This window comes from Pieris napi, chromosome 7 (genome assembly GCF_905475465.1).
Source record: "Pieris napi chromosome 7, ilPieNapi1.2, whole genome shotgun sequence".
Lineage (NCBI taxonomy): Eukaryota > Metazoa > Arthropoda > Insecta > Lepidoptera > Pieridae > Pieris > Pieris napi.
Genome location: NC_062240.1, coordinates 1,433,000 through 1,450,283, shown reverse-complemented (window position 1 = coordinate 1,450,283; position 17,284 = coordinate 1,433,000). Strand labels below are relative to the sequence as shown.

The 17,284-nt window shown below is 34.7% G+C and overlaps 1 protein-coding gene across 1 annotated transcript; it reads right to left on the bottom strand.

Annotated features, from left to right (window-relative positions):
* Positions 1–2,006: 2,006 nt before the first annotated feature.
* Positions 2,007–15,709, bottom strand: LOC125050907 (neutral ceramidase). The gene is made up of 14 exons (XM_047650981.1): positions 15,653–15,709; positions 14,141–14,248; positions 13,060–13,206; positions 11,862–12,038; positions 11,402–11,529; positions 10,093–10,294; positions 8,938–9,147; positions 7,485–7,604; positions 6,585–6,788; positions 5,431–5,646; positions 5,033–5,128; positions 4,182–4,349; positions 3,285–3,406; positions 2,007–2,610 (listed from the first exon to the last, which is right to left on the bottom strand). The coding sequence occupies exons 1-14, from the start codon at positions 15,692–15,694 to the stop codon at positions 2,433–2,435; spliced, it is 2,118 nt and encodes a 705-aa protein (XP_047506937.1). The 5' UTR covers positions 15,695–15,709; the 3' UTR covers positions 2,007–2,432.
* Positions 15,710–17,284: the final 1,575 nt, after the last annotated feature.

Here is a 17,284-nt window from a genome sequence, read left to right as displayed (position 1 = left end):
AGAAATTGTCAAATATTATGATACAATTTGTGGCGCCAAGCTTCTACAAACATTGTTTATTTTACATTTTCTTTACCCATATACCCATACGCGCTTGTACTTAACTCGTTCAAGCTCAGCTCAAAGTCGCGAACGCTGTTGTTATCTGCTGAGTACTAAGTTTAATCTTGATTTGTATTCTGTTTTGTAGATAGAATGATCTTTCCCTTTAAAATTAAAAGTGATGTTTAATTTTTACGGGTCTTTTTTTATTATTGTCCCTCTCACAGTTTTCCACTCCTTACGCTTACTTTAACTAATTTAATTTTTTTCACAATGATTGCCTAGAAAATATCGCTCGAAAGCTATAAGGCCGCCAGTTTCCCTCATTTTTAGTTAATTATACTGTATTATTGTATGCGTTGCAATTAATTATTTTTTAAATTCCCTTTTTATCATTTGTTAAAATAAGGTAGTTCACTGTAAATTCAATCACCAAGAGATCGATAACGATCATTGTACGAAAACGTTACTGCCTGTCAAAAGTTATCCACGTGCAAAACAAATTAAAAATATCTGTAACTGCGCGAATCACATTGTTTCGGCAATACTTAGAATTATGTCTCTCAATAAATACATGTAAATCTACTGATTTTTACTTCCAAACGTTATATTCGAGGTGGAAAAGTCAGAGTCAGGAGAGACACTATTTTCGAGTACTTTAGATGTACTTTGAGTCCCGCGTCTCACTCTGGATTTACCTCTCGCCCCACTCTGGAATTATCTCTCGCCTTACTCTGGAATTACCTCTGGCCTCATTCTGGATTTACCTCTCGCCTCGTTCTTAATTTATCTCTCGCCTAAGAAACAAGTGGGTTTTCTCCCTTTGTCTATTAGATGCCTTGTGATCATATTTCGTTGCTTTCATCTATTTGTAAACTAGTAACTAGTGTTGTTTTGGAGATTTTTGTATATTTTATTATAATTACAATAATTTTGACAGACTTGTTATAAGGGTTTTAAAAGAAAAAAACACATTCGTAATAAAAAATATATTATTCATTATATACATTTCTGGTAATTATAATATTATATAACACAAGGCAAGTGATGTTCTTAATTAAAAAATGCCCTAAAATGGCACAATGTGGGCACAATTTCTTTAATTGAATTACCATCACTTTAATTAAATTCTCCTCTCGAACGTCTATGTACAGCATGAACAAGGGGATAGGAATTATATTCCCCCTCCACTTATTCATAAAAAAAATCCACTGCTTTAGCTTAAGTACTCGACTGTCTCCTTTCAACACAGTGTAATTACAAATTGGCAGAAAGAGACAAGAGTATTATAGTTCAAAGAGAGAGTTCAATTTAGTTTGTATGAATAAGGTCCAATTTCCTAAACTTACTTAATACATAATAAAACGCGTATATGTATCACAAATATTATTGATTATAATTTATTTTAAATTCTGTACTATCAAAGACAATATATATTAGATATAGTACATATATAGGTTATATCACGTTTTATTCCAAACCATTTTACAACTACTTTGGTATCGATACGGGTAAGATCTAGACAGCGCTAAGTATGATTTCCGTAAGTAAAAATCTAGCTACTTAGAGAACTCTTCTAGAGAACACGACATTTAATATGTTTTAGTACTCTTTATTAGAGGAATAAACTTAACCGACCTGCGGTATAAAAATATTAATGGTTTTAAATTACATTTAGACTAGAGTAATATATTTAAATACACTATATAATATGAAAAATATTTTTTATATCTCGTATATATAAAATCGTGTAACCGACTTGGACCATTTTGAGCAAACATTATTACTCTAGAATTATATATATGTATTACATTATTATTATAGAAGTCGAAGTAAGAAGTAGACATGGGCAGAAATTGGCTGTGCCAAAAATCAATCTGGAACTGTTTCGGAAAAACACCTTTTGTATGGCAATTAAGGTTTACAATAAATTACCAAAAGAATTAAAAGATCATCCGACTAGTCTTTAAAAAGCGACTTAGTGTATTACTTTTGGAAAAAATGTACTATTCAATTAATGATTATTTGCGAGAGGCACTGTAATTGATATAAATTTAATAAAGTATGATATGTACGATACAGATAACATATGACAATTTTTGGCACAATCCTATCGAAATATTTATAATTGATATATTATATTATAGTAATTGCACTCCAGTAAACTATTGTAACAGCATCAGATATAGGGTAGACCAGTAGGTAACAAAACCGTCGGTCTCAAAACAATATATTTTTAAAATAAATAAATATTAAAAAAAACATTGTAATTGGCTACAACTTCGCTAGGACACAAAATTCTATCACGCGATATTTTTGTGTGAAACAGTCTATACAATAGCCATAATAACCTATATTAAAAAATTGCCAAACATATTATATGCTATAAATTATGTGACTTCAAAACTGTTCGAAAAGCCGTTATACGGATAAATACCCCCCAATATATATTTATAGCTCCCATAGTGGTGGAGACGGTATGTACCGCGTGGGGTCCCTTCGGGGATCTCCCAGTCTATCTGAGCGTGGCTGGTTCCCAGGATCTTTGAGTTACGGATCCATGTGAATCTATAAACAAAGGTTTTTTAAAACGTTTATGCAGTGCTTACCACTCGCTAGTCTGATGAAGGAAAACATCGTGAGGAAAACGGCCTTGTGTCAGGCGCAAAAGGCTGATCACCTACTTGAGTATTAAAAAATTTGTCTCGTAACTGGTATTTTATTTATTTATACAGCTAAGATACATTATATAGAACCAGAAACAATTATACTAAAAATATAGCCAAATATGGAATAAATAATATATAACTAAAGGTTCAAACATTTAAAGAAAAAATCAATAAAAACTATACAATATGTGTACCTAATTGGGCTGTGTTGTGTATGGTGTGAAAGTGAGGGTCTGTACGTGAGAGTGTGTATGAGTGTGTAATGAATATTATTATTATTAACTTTTTTCTTTCTGCGGTGGATGACGTCACGCATCTGTTATTGTGACAAGGTTCCATCGCAATTTCAATGTGCGGGGCTAGTACGTGGTGTGTGCTGATGATGCAAGTGATTTAGTTTTCAAAGTTTCGAGGTTTTCATGCTATTAATTCAAAACTTGTGCAGTAGTTTAGTTATCATAAATTAAAATTTAATAATACAAATAGACGATTAAACTACGATGCTTTATGGGTGTAAGTAAGTCACAAATGCGGCTTTTATCAATATATTAAATATATAAAAGTTATTCTCACTTGGTCTCCCAATCGGCATCGGTGGCCACAACACTCCAGGCGTCATCCTGTTCCGACTCCAGCCTCTCGACCGTGGAGTACCAGCGCCCGTGACGAATGCTATTACGCGGGTGACCTGATACCTGAGATAATATTTATATTAAGTTAATTTTACTTAGACATTTTTGTCATTTTAAATAATTTCTAAGAAATACTATATAATCCGGTAAAGTTCTGTTGTTTATTTTTGTCAGTTATAATACCAGAGAGCCATACTTAAGGAGCGATATTTGTCTATTATTTTAATTTATATGAAATATCACTTTATATCTTAATTTAAAACAGAGTCGGGTTAATTCGACCGATTTTCATATATTTTGATTTGTTATATTTGTCTCCGTCCCGAATAGCAAGCAAAATAGCTAAAACTTCGGAAATTTGACGAATAAACATCAAATACAAAATGTTCATGGGTTTTGTAACTTGTCTGATTGGCAGTTTTAATGTTCACCCTGTCGATACGATAAACCTTAAACCAAATCAAAGAACGTATTAAATATTTATACGCGTGTTTCATATTCCATTGCACCCCCTTTGCCCCGCATAAGCAATAACTGCACCCCTCTGACAGCATTATAAAAGGAACCGAACAACAGAATTCTAGAGCTGTGTCGGATAATCGGACCGGTCAAATCCTTAAATTAGTAATAAGTCTAAAATATAGATTATTGATTGTAATATAATATAATTTTATTTCTTTGGGATTCACCGCTGGCTCTCACTTAATTCATGCGTTCAGACGCTTATTTATTTTTGCGTTAATTTCTTAATAAAGTAGTGAACTTAATATTTATTTTGTATTCACTGTATTACTTCTATCGTCGGGTCAGCTAGTAACATCAATCGAGGAATTCTTACAAATTTAGTGGTAACGGTATCCATCCAGCTGTAGGAATGCTGGGGCTGTTCCACACAATCTCCGAACTCGTGGCCCCAAGGGGCGGCATCCCACAGCACCGGTGGGACGAGGGTGATCAACTGTTCGCTGAAATCTGGAGGCTCTGGGCCGTTATCCACTGGTGTACCCTGGAATTATTAAATAAATTATTATGCGTAAAATATAAAATACGAATTAAGAAAATCTGAAATGTGTGGGGTCATATGTGTCTAACTTCATAAATAAAGATTGAACGGTGTTTCATACGACGTCATATTGACTTGAAATATAAAGAAGATATTAAGAAAGGATTCCGTGTGGGCTAGACTCTTCCGAGTTCCAGTTGACGTATACGAACGTATACGGTAAGTAACGGATTCTATAACACTATTAATTAACCGGATTTTACCGGAAGTTATCAGGATTTCACGTACACAAACAGTTTTTGAATTATTATTTAACACCGGAAAGTAGTGATACAGGCATGCATTAACTAAGCAAGGCATACAAAAATCTTAAGAATAAATTACGACTTTCATCCCTGAGGTCGTAGGTTCGATCCCCGGCTGTGCACCAATGGACTTTCTTTCTATGTGCGCATTTAACATTCGCTCGAACGGTGATGTTAAACATCGTGAGGAAACCGGCTCTCCTTAAACCCAAGTCGATAGCGTGTGTCAGGCACCGGAGGCTGATCAGCTACTTGCCTATTAGATTGACAAATGATCATGAAACAGATACAGAAATTTGAGGCCCAGACCTAAAAAGGTTGTAGCGCCACTGATTTTGTATTTTTTATTTCGTATCAATGGAAAATAATATGTTTACTCACCTTAAACAGTGCATCGGTGAGTTCAACATACTTGTTGAGGTAAATGTCGAGGGTGTGAGGGCCGAAGATTGTCGACGCAGCTTCGTATCTCTGAGCCTATAACATTATGTTTGAATCTATCTGTCTCTTTCTACAATTGTATAAATCATACGATAGAAAGAGACGGCCTTTGAGCCTATAATATTATGCCTGAATCTATCTGTCTCTTTCTATAAGTTTATAAATCATACGATAGAAAGAGACGACCTTTGAGCCTAAAACATTATTCCTGAATCTATCTGTCTTCTCTATAAATCATACAATAGAAAGAGACGACCTTTGAGCCTATAATATTATTCCTAACATTTTTAAGACTAATTGCATGAAGAACAAAATAACACTATATTTAAAATCAATACCTGATACTCTTCAGGCGTAGCAACATAATCCGAATAGATATTCGATAATCCAGCCAAAACGACCCGTTTAGCATTTGACGCCTTTTGGACCACGCTGCGCAAGCGCCGACCGGACATTGTAGTGAATTCACCAGGCACAGCCGCGATTACTAAGCCCCCCACTCGGGCCACCGTACACGATACAACGCGAGGTTGCCATTCGTATGGGAACTTCATCTAAAAAGGAGTTAGTCTTGAGACGATCGAAGATACTCTTTAGAATGTCTGTTTACGGGTAATTTATGGACAAACATATATATAGTTATATACACTAACAAAATATAACAAACGTGAGTTAAGTTCGGTGGCGGTTGTTGTAGGGATATTCAAATATATGTTGTAAACTCTTTGTTTGAAGCTGGGAGTCAACTGGCTTTAATTGTTTAAAACTTGAGCTTATAACTAACATAAAATTAGGGGTAGTAGGGTTGCGAAGCTAAACTAACTTAACTTACTGAAGGGTTCATAAATCTAAGTGACACTAATGTTACGTCTATAAAGAATATAAGTGTAGTCGACCTATTGGACATTATAGGAAACGAGTAGCCAAGTTCACATTTCAAGGATCGTCATGCTCGCTTAAATGTCATTTTCTTGTGGCGGCGTCCATGCGTCGGGTTGTCTCTCTCCCTAAAATATGGCGAGTGGGTCGATGGATGGCCATGCGTCATACTCGTGAACGGGTGCTGCTTGTGGTGACTGGTCGTACTTGAATTCGTGTATGCGGTGATGTTGCTTATTTCGACTATGTGTTTGCGTGTTGTTACATACGAGAATGTGAGTGCGTGCTCCTATTTTACCTTGCCTCCTGCTGATAGAGGACAAGTCTTTTTTTTTTTTTTTTAATTTATGTTATTATTATTAATTACTTGATAAGTCATGTGGAACATGTGTAATGGTTGCAGCTCCTTACAAAGTACCTATTACCTTTTACGAGAATGTTATATTACAATTTATGAGTGTGGGATACATTTGGTTTGCGCTTCCAATTATAAACTAAAATAGACATATAATATGTAACTTAACTAATGTTAAATTACATAAATCGTGCTTAGACACTTAACCAAATTGAAAGAAAAGTTTGATCTATCACGTAATTCCAAATAAGCACTTACCCTCCCAGTGGCCAACAATATAGGCTTCGGCGCGTGACAGTCAATGTCTTCTTGCGTGGGCTCAGCGAGGAAGTCCCGTACGGCGTTCCAAAGGGGGTTAGACGAAGTTGTCCCTTGTTTGAAATCGAAGGCACCGGGGCCATCTGTGGTCCCTGCCGCGAAACTGTACCCCATTGAGGGTATGCAACCTGATACCTTTTCACTCTGTAATTTAAAAAAAACAGTTTCAGAAGTATAACATAAATAAAAGTATATTTCGTAATTCTATGGCTAAATAATAAATTATATAAGACAAAAAACAATTATATTAAAAATATAGCCAAAGATGGAACACATAATGTTTACAAAAAGGTTCAATTTACAAAAGGAAAAATACAATAAAAATTATTAAATACATAATACCTTATTCGGCTGTGCTGTGTGTGTGTATGTGGGGTGTGTTCAAGATGCAGGTTATTTAAATAATTCTCACAACAGAGACCGTTGTGTATAAAATAAAAAACATGTGTGTGTACCTACTTATGCGTGTACACAAGTTATGCTTCTTTGGCGTAACAAGATAAAAATCTTTTTAATTTTTTTATCTTTCGCCTTATTCTACGTTTGTAGAAAAAAGATATTTAATACATTGAAAGTTTTATTATAAGGCATTATCATAAAACTTAAATTTATTTAAATATCACAAAATAAAATGCTAACTTCAGAGTGTCGGTATGCTGTGACAGTGAGCGTTTCCAAACAAAGGTTAACTTCAAAGCAACTGAAATGTTGACTATAGCTAACTTCAGGGTGTCGGTTTTTTGTGACGGTGTGCGCGCGCATCGTAAAAATTTACTCTCATCATTTGTTCCCTAACGCGCCAAAAGAAGTATAACTTGAAAAAAAAAAAAAAGAACTTACCGCATTAAAAGTCTGTGCAATCGGATCATAGGGAGATACGGCTTGCTTGGGCATATCCACGAATTGATGAACCACACCTATCGGTCCAGTTAAGTCTTCGCCGGGTTGACGGAGAACTTTCTGGAATTAAAATGGGTTAACATGATCTCTTATGAATGTCACAAATTAATAAAAATGCTGACAATCGCAACCAGGATTAATTTTACCCATTGTTTACTAGCACTGGAATCGTTTTAATAATAATTTACATTATTTAGTTTTACAAGCGATTATTTTGACGTGATAACGTCTTTAAAATCGTTTTAGTCGGGTGACATGTTCAGAAACTTGTGTCACACCAAAACCTCACGAGCGCGATCGCAGGTATAACGAGAGAGAGACGGACCGATCTCCCGTCTCATCTCGAGCGCTGCCAGTCATTCCGTGAATGTATGAAGAAAAATGTATATCATAGTCGAATAAGTAAACTTGTCATTTTACACCCGAAATTTATCATCAAAAGTGTGAATAAAACGATAGATGTAATTTAAAATTTGAAAAAATTGTTATCTTCATTAATTCCTTACTTCCCAAAAACTTATATCACCAATAAGACGTTATCACGTAAACATCTCGATCGTAAACCTACTTTACAAACAACCAATATTTTTTTATTTATTCAGAAGATTCACAGCACAATACAGAAATAGATGTATTTACTATATATAACATTATGGGCCAATTAAAAATCTTCACATATAGTATATGAAATTTTTTTTATTAGAATCACGTGTTAGGCGCAAGAAATTAAAAATTAAGATGACAGCATAATATGGGAGAATTGCAGCAACTATTCACAAATACTCTTAGTAGAATGCTGATGCCTCCGAGTTTACTCATTTGTGACAATGAGGGGGAGGGGTTCACAGAGGAGGGATATAACACTGAGTCTCACACTTTGTGCAAAATTACACTCCCGTCAATAAAAAAGGGATTTTGTTGTAAAAACCTATACAAAATTCCTTTTACCGAGGCTTGTTGGTCATTATTATATATAATATCTAAATTTCTGAATACATATCTACATAAGTGCCTTGCAAGTGTGAAGTCCCGTAATGTCTGCAAAAGACATATTTCTGCATTGAGCTTCGTCGCAATTATCGCTCATAAATAGAAAATTTGGTGCGAAAAATTCAATTCAAAATCATTTATTCATTAAGGTAACAAAATGTACACTTATGAACGTCAAGAAAGAAATAAATATTAAATGTTTCTAATTTAACATTTACTGCCAGTTTTCAAATCAATGTAGTAGAGCGGAATTGGCAATAAACTTTCCGCCACTCTTTTTCATCGCCAAGTTTTTAGTTTTACACGATGTTTGTAGGAACTGCAACCATTACACCATGTTCCACATGACAACTGAAGTAATAAATAGTGCAAAACTAACAAATACTTGTCATAAAAACCTCACCATAGCCGTGTCAAAGAGCTTCGTGGCGATAATCTTGGTGCTCTCAAACATATCTCTCCCTGGACCGGAAGCGAAGCATCTCTCTTTGTGCCCCTTACACAACAACTTCTCCTGATCGCACGGAAGACCAGAAAATTCACATTTAGGCCCTCGGGTGTTTGGGGAGACGTCGCCCAAATTGGTAGACGCGAACGCACACACTATGCGACCCTGTAATGTGTTAAAATCACGTATCAATTATTGATTGACATGAAAAGGACGAAACCATTTGGACTAGTGAATTAGTGTTAGTGCACGTTAGTCTTAAGTGCTAAACAGTGATAAGTGAAAAAATAGAACACAAGAACAGAGTGTCTTCCTTTTAAAAGAAACTGAAAATAGTGTTATTCTTATATTAAATATCCTTATTAGTCAATTAGGTTAAACATAAATTACTCGTTAGGCTAGATCGTAATGTTCTATGACGTTTCAGTGAATAGACAATTTATAAAAAAAAATATAAAATGATAAGGTATAGGATAGGTTATGACATTTTTAATTCAAATGCAAAAAAATCTAAGTATTATGAATAAAAAATAACTTTATTCGCCACACTGCCTGCTGGGAATGCAGCACATATCCTTTTACGACCCACAAATAATTTCGACGGGAATCGAACTATGTAAAGCTCCTGAAAATGCCGTTTCTCTCATAATTGATCTAAAAATACTCAAACTACGAAAATTGTAGTATGAAAAATAGGTGCCATTTTCACCATATACACAACTTAGAATACATAGTCGCTTACAATGGCTTGACCGGTCTAATGTAAACGATGGACTGGGTATGAAACCGTGTCCGTTTCCATGGTAACCATATATAGTAGCAATAAAATAATCGCAGAAAACCTAAACTAATTTTGGAATAAATACATTTGCAAATTATGAACACATTCAAGAATACGAAATACCATCCGTAACACCTCGACATTCGCCGTTACACAACTGAGCGCTTCTTAAGGCAATTTCTGCCGCGCACCACCAGTGGAACTGCCTACTGAAGTATCTCCTCTGTCATTGAGAGTGTCCATGGGCGGCGGTATCACTTAACAGACTTAACAGAGATGAGCCTCCTGCCCGTTTGCTTGTTGTTCTATAAAAAAAAAATCAAATATACCTTGCCTGGCAAAGTTTCATTGCCGTTCAGAGCTTTCTCCATAAGGATCGACGCATATCCGACATTATCTGATGATATCAGCTTGTTGGTGTTATTCATGCTGGTGGGGTGAACTGCAAACCAGTTAATCACCCCCAGGATATCATCACTCGGCGTGAGGAAGCGGATCTGAGCTAACCTTTTGTCCACGTCGTAATCATACCTGAAGATTATTATAGGAGGACTTAAACCAGATGCACAAATTTCTGTGTCTGATTCATTGATTAGTTAGTCTTACCGATAGGTAAGTACATAATGTAATAATATAATTTTTGAAGTGAAAACTTCTTCAGCGGCGTTGTACCCTTTTTTTGAATGGGTAAAAAAATGTTAAACTCGCGTCAGGACACGTGACCTGATCGAAAATTCGTAAGACGGATGGAGAGTAGACAGCTGGCGCGGCGTATTTAATGTAATATAAATTGTCATGTTTGTATACGATAGCGCAATAAATTAATATTGTATTTACCACATAAATGATACTACTTTTATACTGATAATTAAAGCAATTCGTGCAAAATCATTCCCTAACCATTCCAAAATATCAAAAATGCACAACGTTAATATTCAAGTTTTCATTTCTGCCGGTTTTTTTTACTTTTGCTTAATTAAATAAAGTTACGAGTGTGACAAAATGAATGTTTTTAATAACGTTTTGAGAAGAAAATTCCCACTGTTCTGCAATGTCTCATTTTAGCTCCCTGATGTTTTGTGGGGCAGATAGCACTGATATTAGTCGCCTTTTTAAAACCTCTCAGACATTCTCAATTGGATTGAAGTCATCACTTCTGGCCAAGAGAATTGCCAGAACTCACTTCACGCGTATTAATCTGCTCGATTATAAGTGAACAGACTACGCCAGACAATTAAATTTCATTTTATTAACAGAGATCAACATTACAACGTGAATTTCCTTAAGTGTCCGTTTTTTTTTGCAAAAGAGTTTAGATGGTATTTTTGCTTATTTTTTGGAGCTGAAAATATACCAATTTTTTTTTTTCAGTAGATAGAAGATAAAAGTAACTGAAGTATGTCCTTCAGTAAACCCAACAAGACAATCAAATAAAAAAATAGCCTTTCTGAACTAAAATGTCAAATTATCCGTCATTAATTTACGTGATAAATGACATATGACATTTACCTAGTCAATATTTTCATGACAGCTTAACCGTATCAATGTCAAACATATTTTGTTTATACTAATTACTAAACATAGTTTAAGTCATTTTACATAGATTATTAAAGCATTGAATTATGTAAATAAACATACTTTGCCCTTTCTTCGGGTGGATTTCGAAGGTATGATGAAGGTGAGCGATTGATGTTGGCATCCAGCAGTTCCGTCTCACCGTATTCCATTCTAGCTGGTGTCAATTTATTGTGAGCTATAATTATACTCTGAAACATCCAAATAAATAATTAGAACAGTGAAATTGTTACTATATTTTTCATTTACAGTGTGTAAGAGATTTTAATATTAGGTCCTTAACAAAAAGTATTTTTTTTTTAAATAGAATATATGTAATTAATCAAAGTATATACCATCGCTATCTATGTACTTTTGCCATCTTATTGGTAGTTCATTGATCCCTTTACTAAGAAACCTATTTGGACAGGAATCAATAAAATCTTTGAAGGCGGTTTCGACTGCCCCGTCAGAGTTGAATTGTTTACCTTGTAAAAATGGCCTATGTTGTGTTGACTGAGAAAATGTACATCGATATATTTACCTTAAGTATACCAGTTATATAGGCGGCATATGTCTCTTTCACAAAGCCAAGGATAGACAAATCGAAGAGGAAATCCAGAAGGAAGCCACCTGGAGTGGAGTGCGTGTGAGTCCCGCTTATGATCACATTCTTCTCACTGTACACGTTACCGTAACGCTTTTGCAGGCGTTTCAACACCTGGAAATCAACAAAGTATTTTTAGAGTAAATTTTACTAAATAGTCTTGTAATTCTGTCTGTTATACCTACGCTTAGGCTAGTTCTGTTTTTTTCTAAATAGTATAGTATCTATTTCCTATTCTAATATGAGTGAAACTGAAAAATGTTGTAACAGCATTTATTTATTTATGTATGGCCAAATTTCAACTTAAAATATTATAAAACTATACACAATTATGTATTTGTTTGATAAGGCTAAGAAAAATATAAATAAACTCAAATTTAGTTTCGATAAAATCTAATCTAAAACATGCTGTCACGACTATGCGACATAAATTCACCAAAAAGTGTTTAGCGTGTCCAAGTTCCCATCCTCAGTTGACACTGAAGTTTCATATTTTTTCTTTAGGCCACACAAAAAAATTTACGTAACATGAAGAGTGCCGTCAACAACATGCGGTCACGTCCAGCGAAATCACGTACAAAACAGTGATAATACAAACAACAATAAAAATCATAATCGTACCGATATTTAATAGATCTATGAACGGGTCATATGTTTTTTGCTACTTATTTATAAACTCCCTACATAGTAGCCTAACAGTTACGCGACTAGGCAGATCTGTGGCCGAATTAAGCAGGAGGGGAGTGTAACATCTCCCCTTTCCTAGAAAGGGTCTTAATTTGCTTAAAAGACTTGGCGTCTTGACAGGAAATGATACCGCTACTAAAATTAATAATAACGCAACGGAAAAAACGTCGCTGTAGAATGATGAAAAAAATGTTTCATTTCGTGAATGTTCGTTAAAATATTATTAGGTTTGTGCTTTTTTCCATAGTTTTGGACGGTAAAAAGGACTAATTTATTAATAATTTAAATAAGTCCTTACTTCATCAATTCACCAGTTAAATTACACAAAAGTCTAAGAATGAAAAATAAATGTTTTTTGACATACGAGGTTATCATTCTACAGCGACGAAAAGAACTTGTACGACAATTTACAATATATCTTTTTCAATATTATATTCTTTAAACCAACCTCTCGTCGTACACCATGTCCCATCATCGCTGCATCCACGGAGACGAACACAAAGCGATGGTTCTCTTCATCCTCCAGCACAAACGCTCGCGAGAACTGACGTAAATGTAGTCCATGCCCGACCTGCTCGAAGTGCGCGTAACCCATCTGAAATGTATGAATGGCAGTAAGGCATGAGACTATGTTCGTGGTTTAGCATATTCTTCACTTAATGAACCAATGAACCTGACGGCTCCATGGGTGCGAATCCATGGGTCCCGGGTTCGATCCCCGGCTGAGACAACATCGATGTGATGAGCATTTGGTGTTGTGCTTAGGTCTTGGGTGTTTAAATATGTTTTTATATGTCTGTATTCATAATATGTATGTATATCCGTTGCCTAGTAACCATAACACAAGCTTCACCAGCTTAGCATGGGACTAGGTCAATTGGTGTGAATTGTCCAATCATAAAAAAAAAAAAACTTAATACACTGTGTGGCATAGAAAGCGGAGGTTCTAACTTCTAGGTGAAACAGACCCATTGGTTATTTGTTTGTGGACTCAGTCTCCGCACTTAGACTCTTAATAGGTCCGTTGTGCGTACAGTCCTGGCTAACTAAGCCAGCCTTTCTCCTTCGAAAAGCACAGAAGCCTCCTGGGCACTTAGCTGGCTTCACGGAGCGACCTCACTGCTCCGAGGATTTCTGCATGTACGTGGGTGACTGATTCCTTTGCGCTGAAACAGCCTCGTGAAACAGACTACACAGTTTTTTTTTATATAAAAGGGAATGTTGCTTATCAGATCCGGCTTTTAAAGAGTTGGTGGTCTCTTGTTGAAGGACTGGGATTCGAATTGGTTTGGAAATACTACAGTGGGCAGCTGGTTCCACGTAGTAGTGGTTCGCGGCCTTAAATAACGCTTAGTTGTGAAAAGACGGACGGATTCGAGGTTAGAATTCACACAAAGAAATTTGCAGGAAAAATTCTTAAGTACCCAAATGCTAAGAGGTTGCGTGATTCGAATATATAATTAATATTAATTAACAGTAATATAAAACTCTTATTCGGATAACATGACGTTAATAAAAATCAATCATACAAAACCAATTTCTGCAGGTGGGCCCGTGACGTCAGCAATACCCGCACCAACACGTAACGAGTGTGCGACGCCAACGCACACGAACGTACAAAAGAGCTTCAGATGCATCTGTAAATAAAAACTTTTTTTATAAATATTAAACGGCATCTAATCCAAACAGCTGTCTAAGACCGTTAGAACGAGGGGGAACCTAACCCCTCGGACCAAGACTGTTTAAAAAACAATTTATCTTTGCTTAATTACGTAAATTACAACGGCTACATTAAAATGGTTTAAAAAGATCAAAATATTCCAGCAACTTTTCTCCAAATTAAACAAAAATAAACTTTGGATCTAACTTACGTCTAAACTCAGAGTTATTATGATAATATTGCCTTAAATCACGAATGTTTAATTATAAACTTTAAGGATAGCATTTTTATGAAATCTCTATAAATCACGTAATAAATTACGATTATATCAGGAAAAGATCGACTAATTAACAATTGAAGATTTATAGCTAATTAATGAATAAATTAATAACAACTACACTTGATTTTACTGTTTTAAAATGAAATACCAAAAAAAGTCGTAACTGAAATATGTGAAGGAAGTAATTTAGTCTTGTAGGCAAATATGTACTTGATGTTATGTACACAATCAAACATTGTATGGAAAGGCCTTGTCTAATGTTCAAATTCAGAAACAAAATATAACGCTAAGTCTGACTGTCAAACGTCAAAATGTGTTGGATATTGTTCGCACTTATAATAATAATAATGTATTTGCAAGAATATGTTGCAAAATATTTAATATATATATTAATAAGTCTAGACTGTGAATCTTATTCTTAGATTTAAGAGGCTTATGTCAAAACTACTTGCATATAAAAAGATATGAAGCCCTACCCCAATAGCTTACACACGTACTTATATTGAGAATTACGGGATTTCAAACATAGGAAAAGCAATATATACTAAAATTATATTACTAGTTTCTTCATTGCTTCAGCATATCAGATATTAGTGTTGTTTAAGCACAAAATACGCAATAAAAGACAACTGAAGACATAATAATATATATATATGCTAGCTGACTCGGCAAACGTTTTTTTGTGTAAATTATTTCTATAATACGTATTTTAAGGCCAGATTATAAAAAAAAAATGTTTTTGTCCAAAAAAAAAACATTTGGGATAAGGCTCTTAAGTCTATGATAAAACATCTTCGAAAGATATTGATTACAAAAACTATTATACATTTTATATTTTTAGACAACTAAGCTGTTCCCAAGCTGTGAGAAACAAAACAAAGAAAAAATTTCATATAAGTTTAATTTTGCAATACTTGTGGAAAAAAATGAGAAAAAAAAAATAGATAAAACAATCCTTAATGCGGATCATGCCAAAATATCAGCTCGATCGGTGCAACTTTTTGAGTTTTTGAAACGTACACAAACGTAGCATTTTTATATGTATAGATCATGGGCAAATGCGTATTTATCGGCCTGTTTTCGTGTCATCGTGGAACTTGCCATTGTTGTCTTGAATAAGTAACTGATCCACAATGACCACATCACCGAACAAACAACTCGGCAAACAATGCGTTGTATGTAGGTAACTCAATTGTCCGTTGCGAATAAATGATAAGAGATATGTCGCATTACAATTAAATTTGTTATTGACAACGAGATCTTTTTATGGATGGATGTTGGGGTCATGGGTGATGTTGTGACGGAGTGATCCAGACGGTCACGGTCACCTTTGAGGACGCATCACGAATTGAAAGAATGTCCAATTGACATTGTTACGAATACGTTTTGTTAGTATTAACAGACTTTTATATTTTGTGGGTTTTTTCGACTGCATATCTGAAGATCTTGATTGCTCAGCCTGATTAGAACCATCCCCAAAAACATAAAGGCCACAAAAAATAAAAATTCTATGCTAGCCACGGGAGCGTGGGATATCCACAGGTAACTTTAGTACTCCGCGATTCCAAGGTCACAAGGCTTTGGATCTTCTTCTCTTGTAGATTGATATGGAAGAATAGGCCGAAGCTGCGCCATAATCTGGACGTGTTCCTAGAAGTGTTATGGGCCTGGATATCAGTCACACTTGTGCACTTATATCCAGCATATATTTTCCAGCATAAATAATGTTTTGAATATGTCCATCAAGTGCTGATCATAACAGCAGCACCTTCAAACTATCATTTTTATACAATTCTTAAATTGTCTTTATTAGACGTATAATTTCGTTTATTAAAACCTAAACATAACAATCAATTATAAAGTTTTTCCAATTATCTTGGCTACACAGTAATAATAATAATAATTAAAACATAATAAATAGAATATTTAAAAAGTTAGATCCCTGTGGAAGTGTACTGTTAACGCTGGCAGTATTTCCTCGCTGTATTGCGACACTTATTCGTTGAGCTCGCTCAAAAAAAAAAAGTACCAGATCTGGGGTCACCGGAAACTTAGGCGTCATTGTCTTTATTTACTTATAGTCGCACAACGAGGCCAAGCATAAAAAAATAAAGGAAAGAAACAAATTACTTAAATTATAAGCAATGTGTGGCCTCGATAAGAGGTGTGGATGGCGTGCAAACATAATACTTATAATTAATTAATAAAATTTAAATGCAAAGTACCTATATGGCGTGGGAGAGTACTTAGACCATAAGTTTTGACAATTAGAAATAACTGTTCTTATTATTATGACAATTTATTACACTTGCATGCCTATTTTTATTTGCCTGATTGTGCAATTTAATAATAAATAATTCTGAATGTACACATTCTTTGCAAATAAACGATTTATTATTATTATAAGTTTGCAAAGATAATGAAATATGTATTACAAAATAATTTAAAGAAAATTTCCTTAATTATAAAGTTTAGAAAGAATCTAAGACATGTCCTTCTTGTAATCGGATGGGCAATCCGAAAAAAAACAAGATTCGGGCTCTGCAGCAGAATGCACATTCTAGCCATTCTGTTTAGTAGAACGCAGAACACTAAATTAATTTAGTGGAGAAAGAAAAGGTATCAGCCTATTTGGAACGTCTCAAACCTCTAAGAACAGAACAGACGGTTAGAAGAAACTCAATTTAAACAAGATATGAGGTGAGATCAACATATTGATGCTATTTTTTTTTA

Excerpts from the sequence above, each read along its gene's own strand:
- LOC125050907 (XM_047650981.1), bottom strand. The coding sequence starts at position 15,694 with ATGTGGTCATTGTGGATCAGTTACTTATTCAAGACAACAATG. Across the intron at positions 14,249-15,652 it reads ACTTATTCAAGACAACAATG|ATGCATCTGAAGCTCTTTTG; the intron begins GCAAGTTCCACG and ends TTTTATTTACAG. Across the intron at positions 9,148-10,092 it reads ATGAAACTTTGCCAGGCAAG|GGTCGCATAGTGTGTGCGTT; the intron begins GTATATTTGATT and ends AACACATTACAG.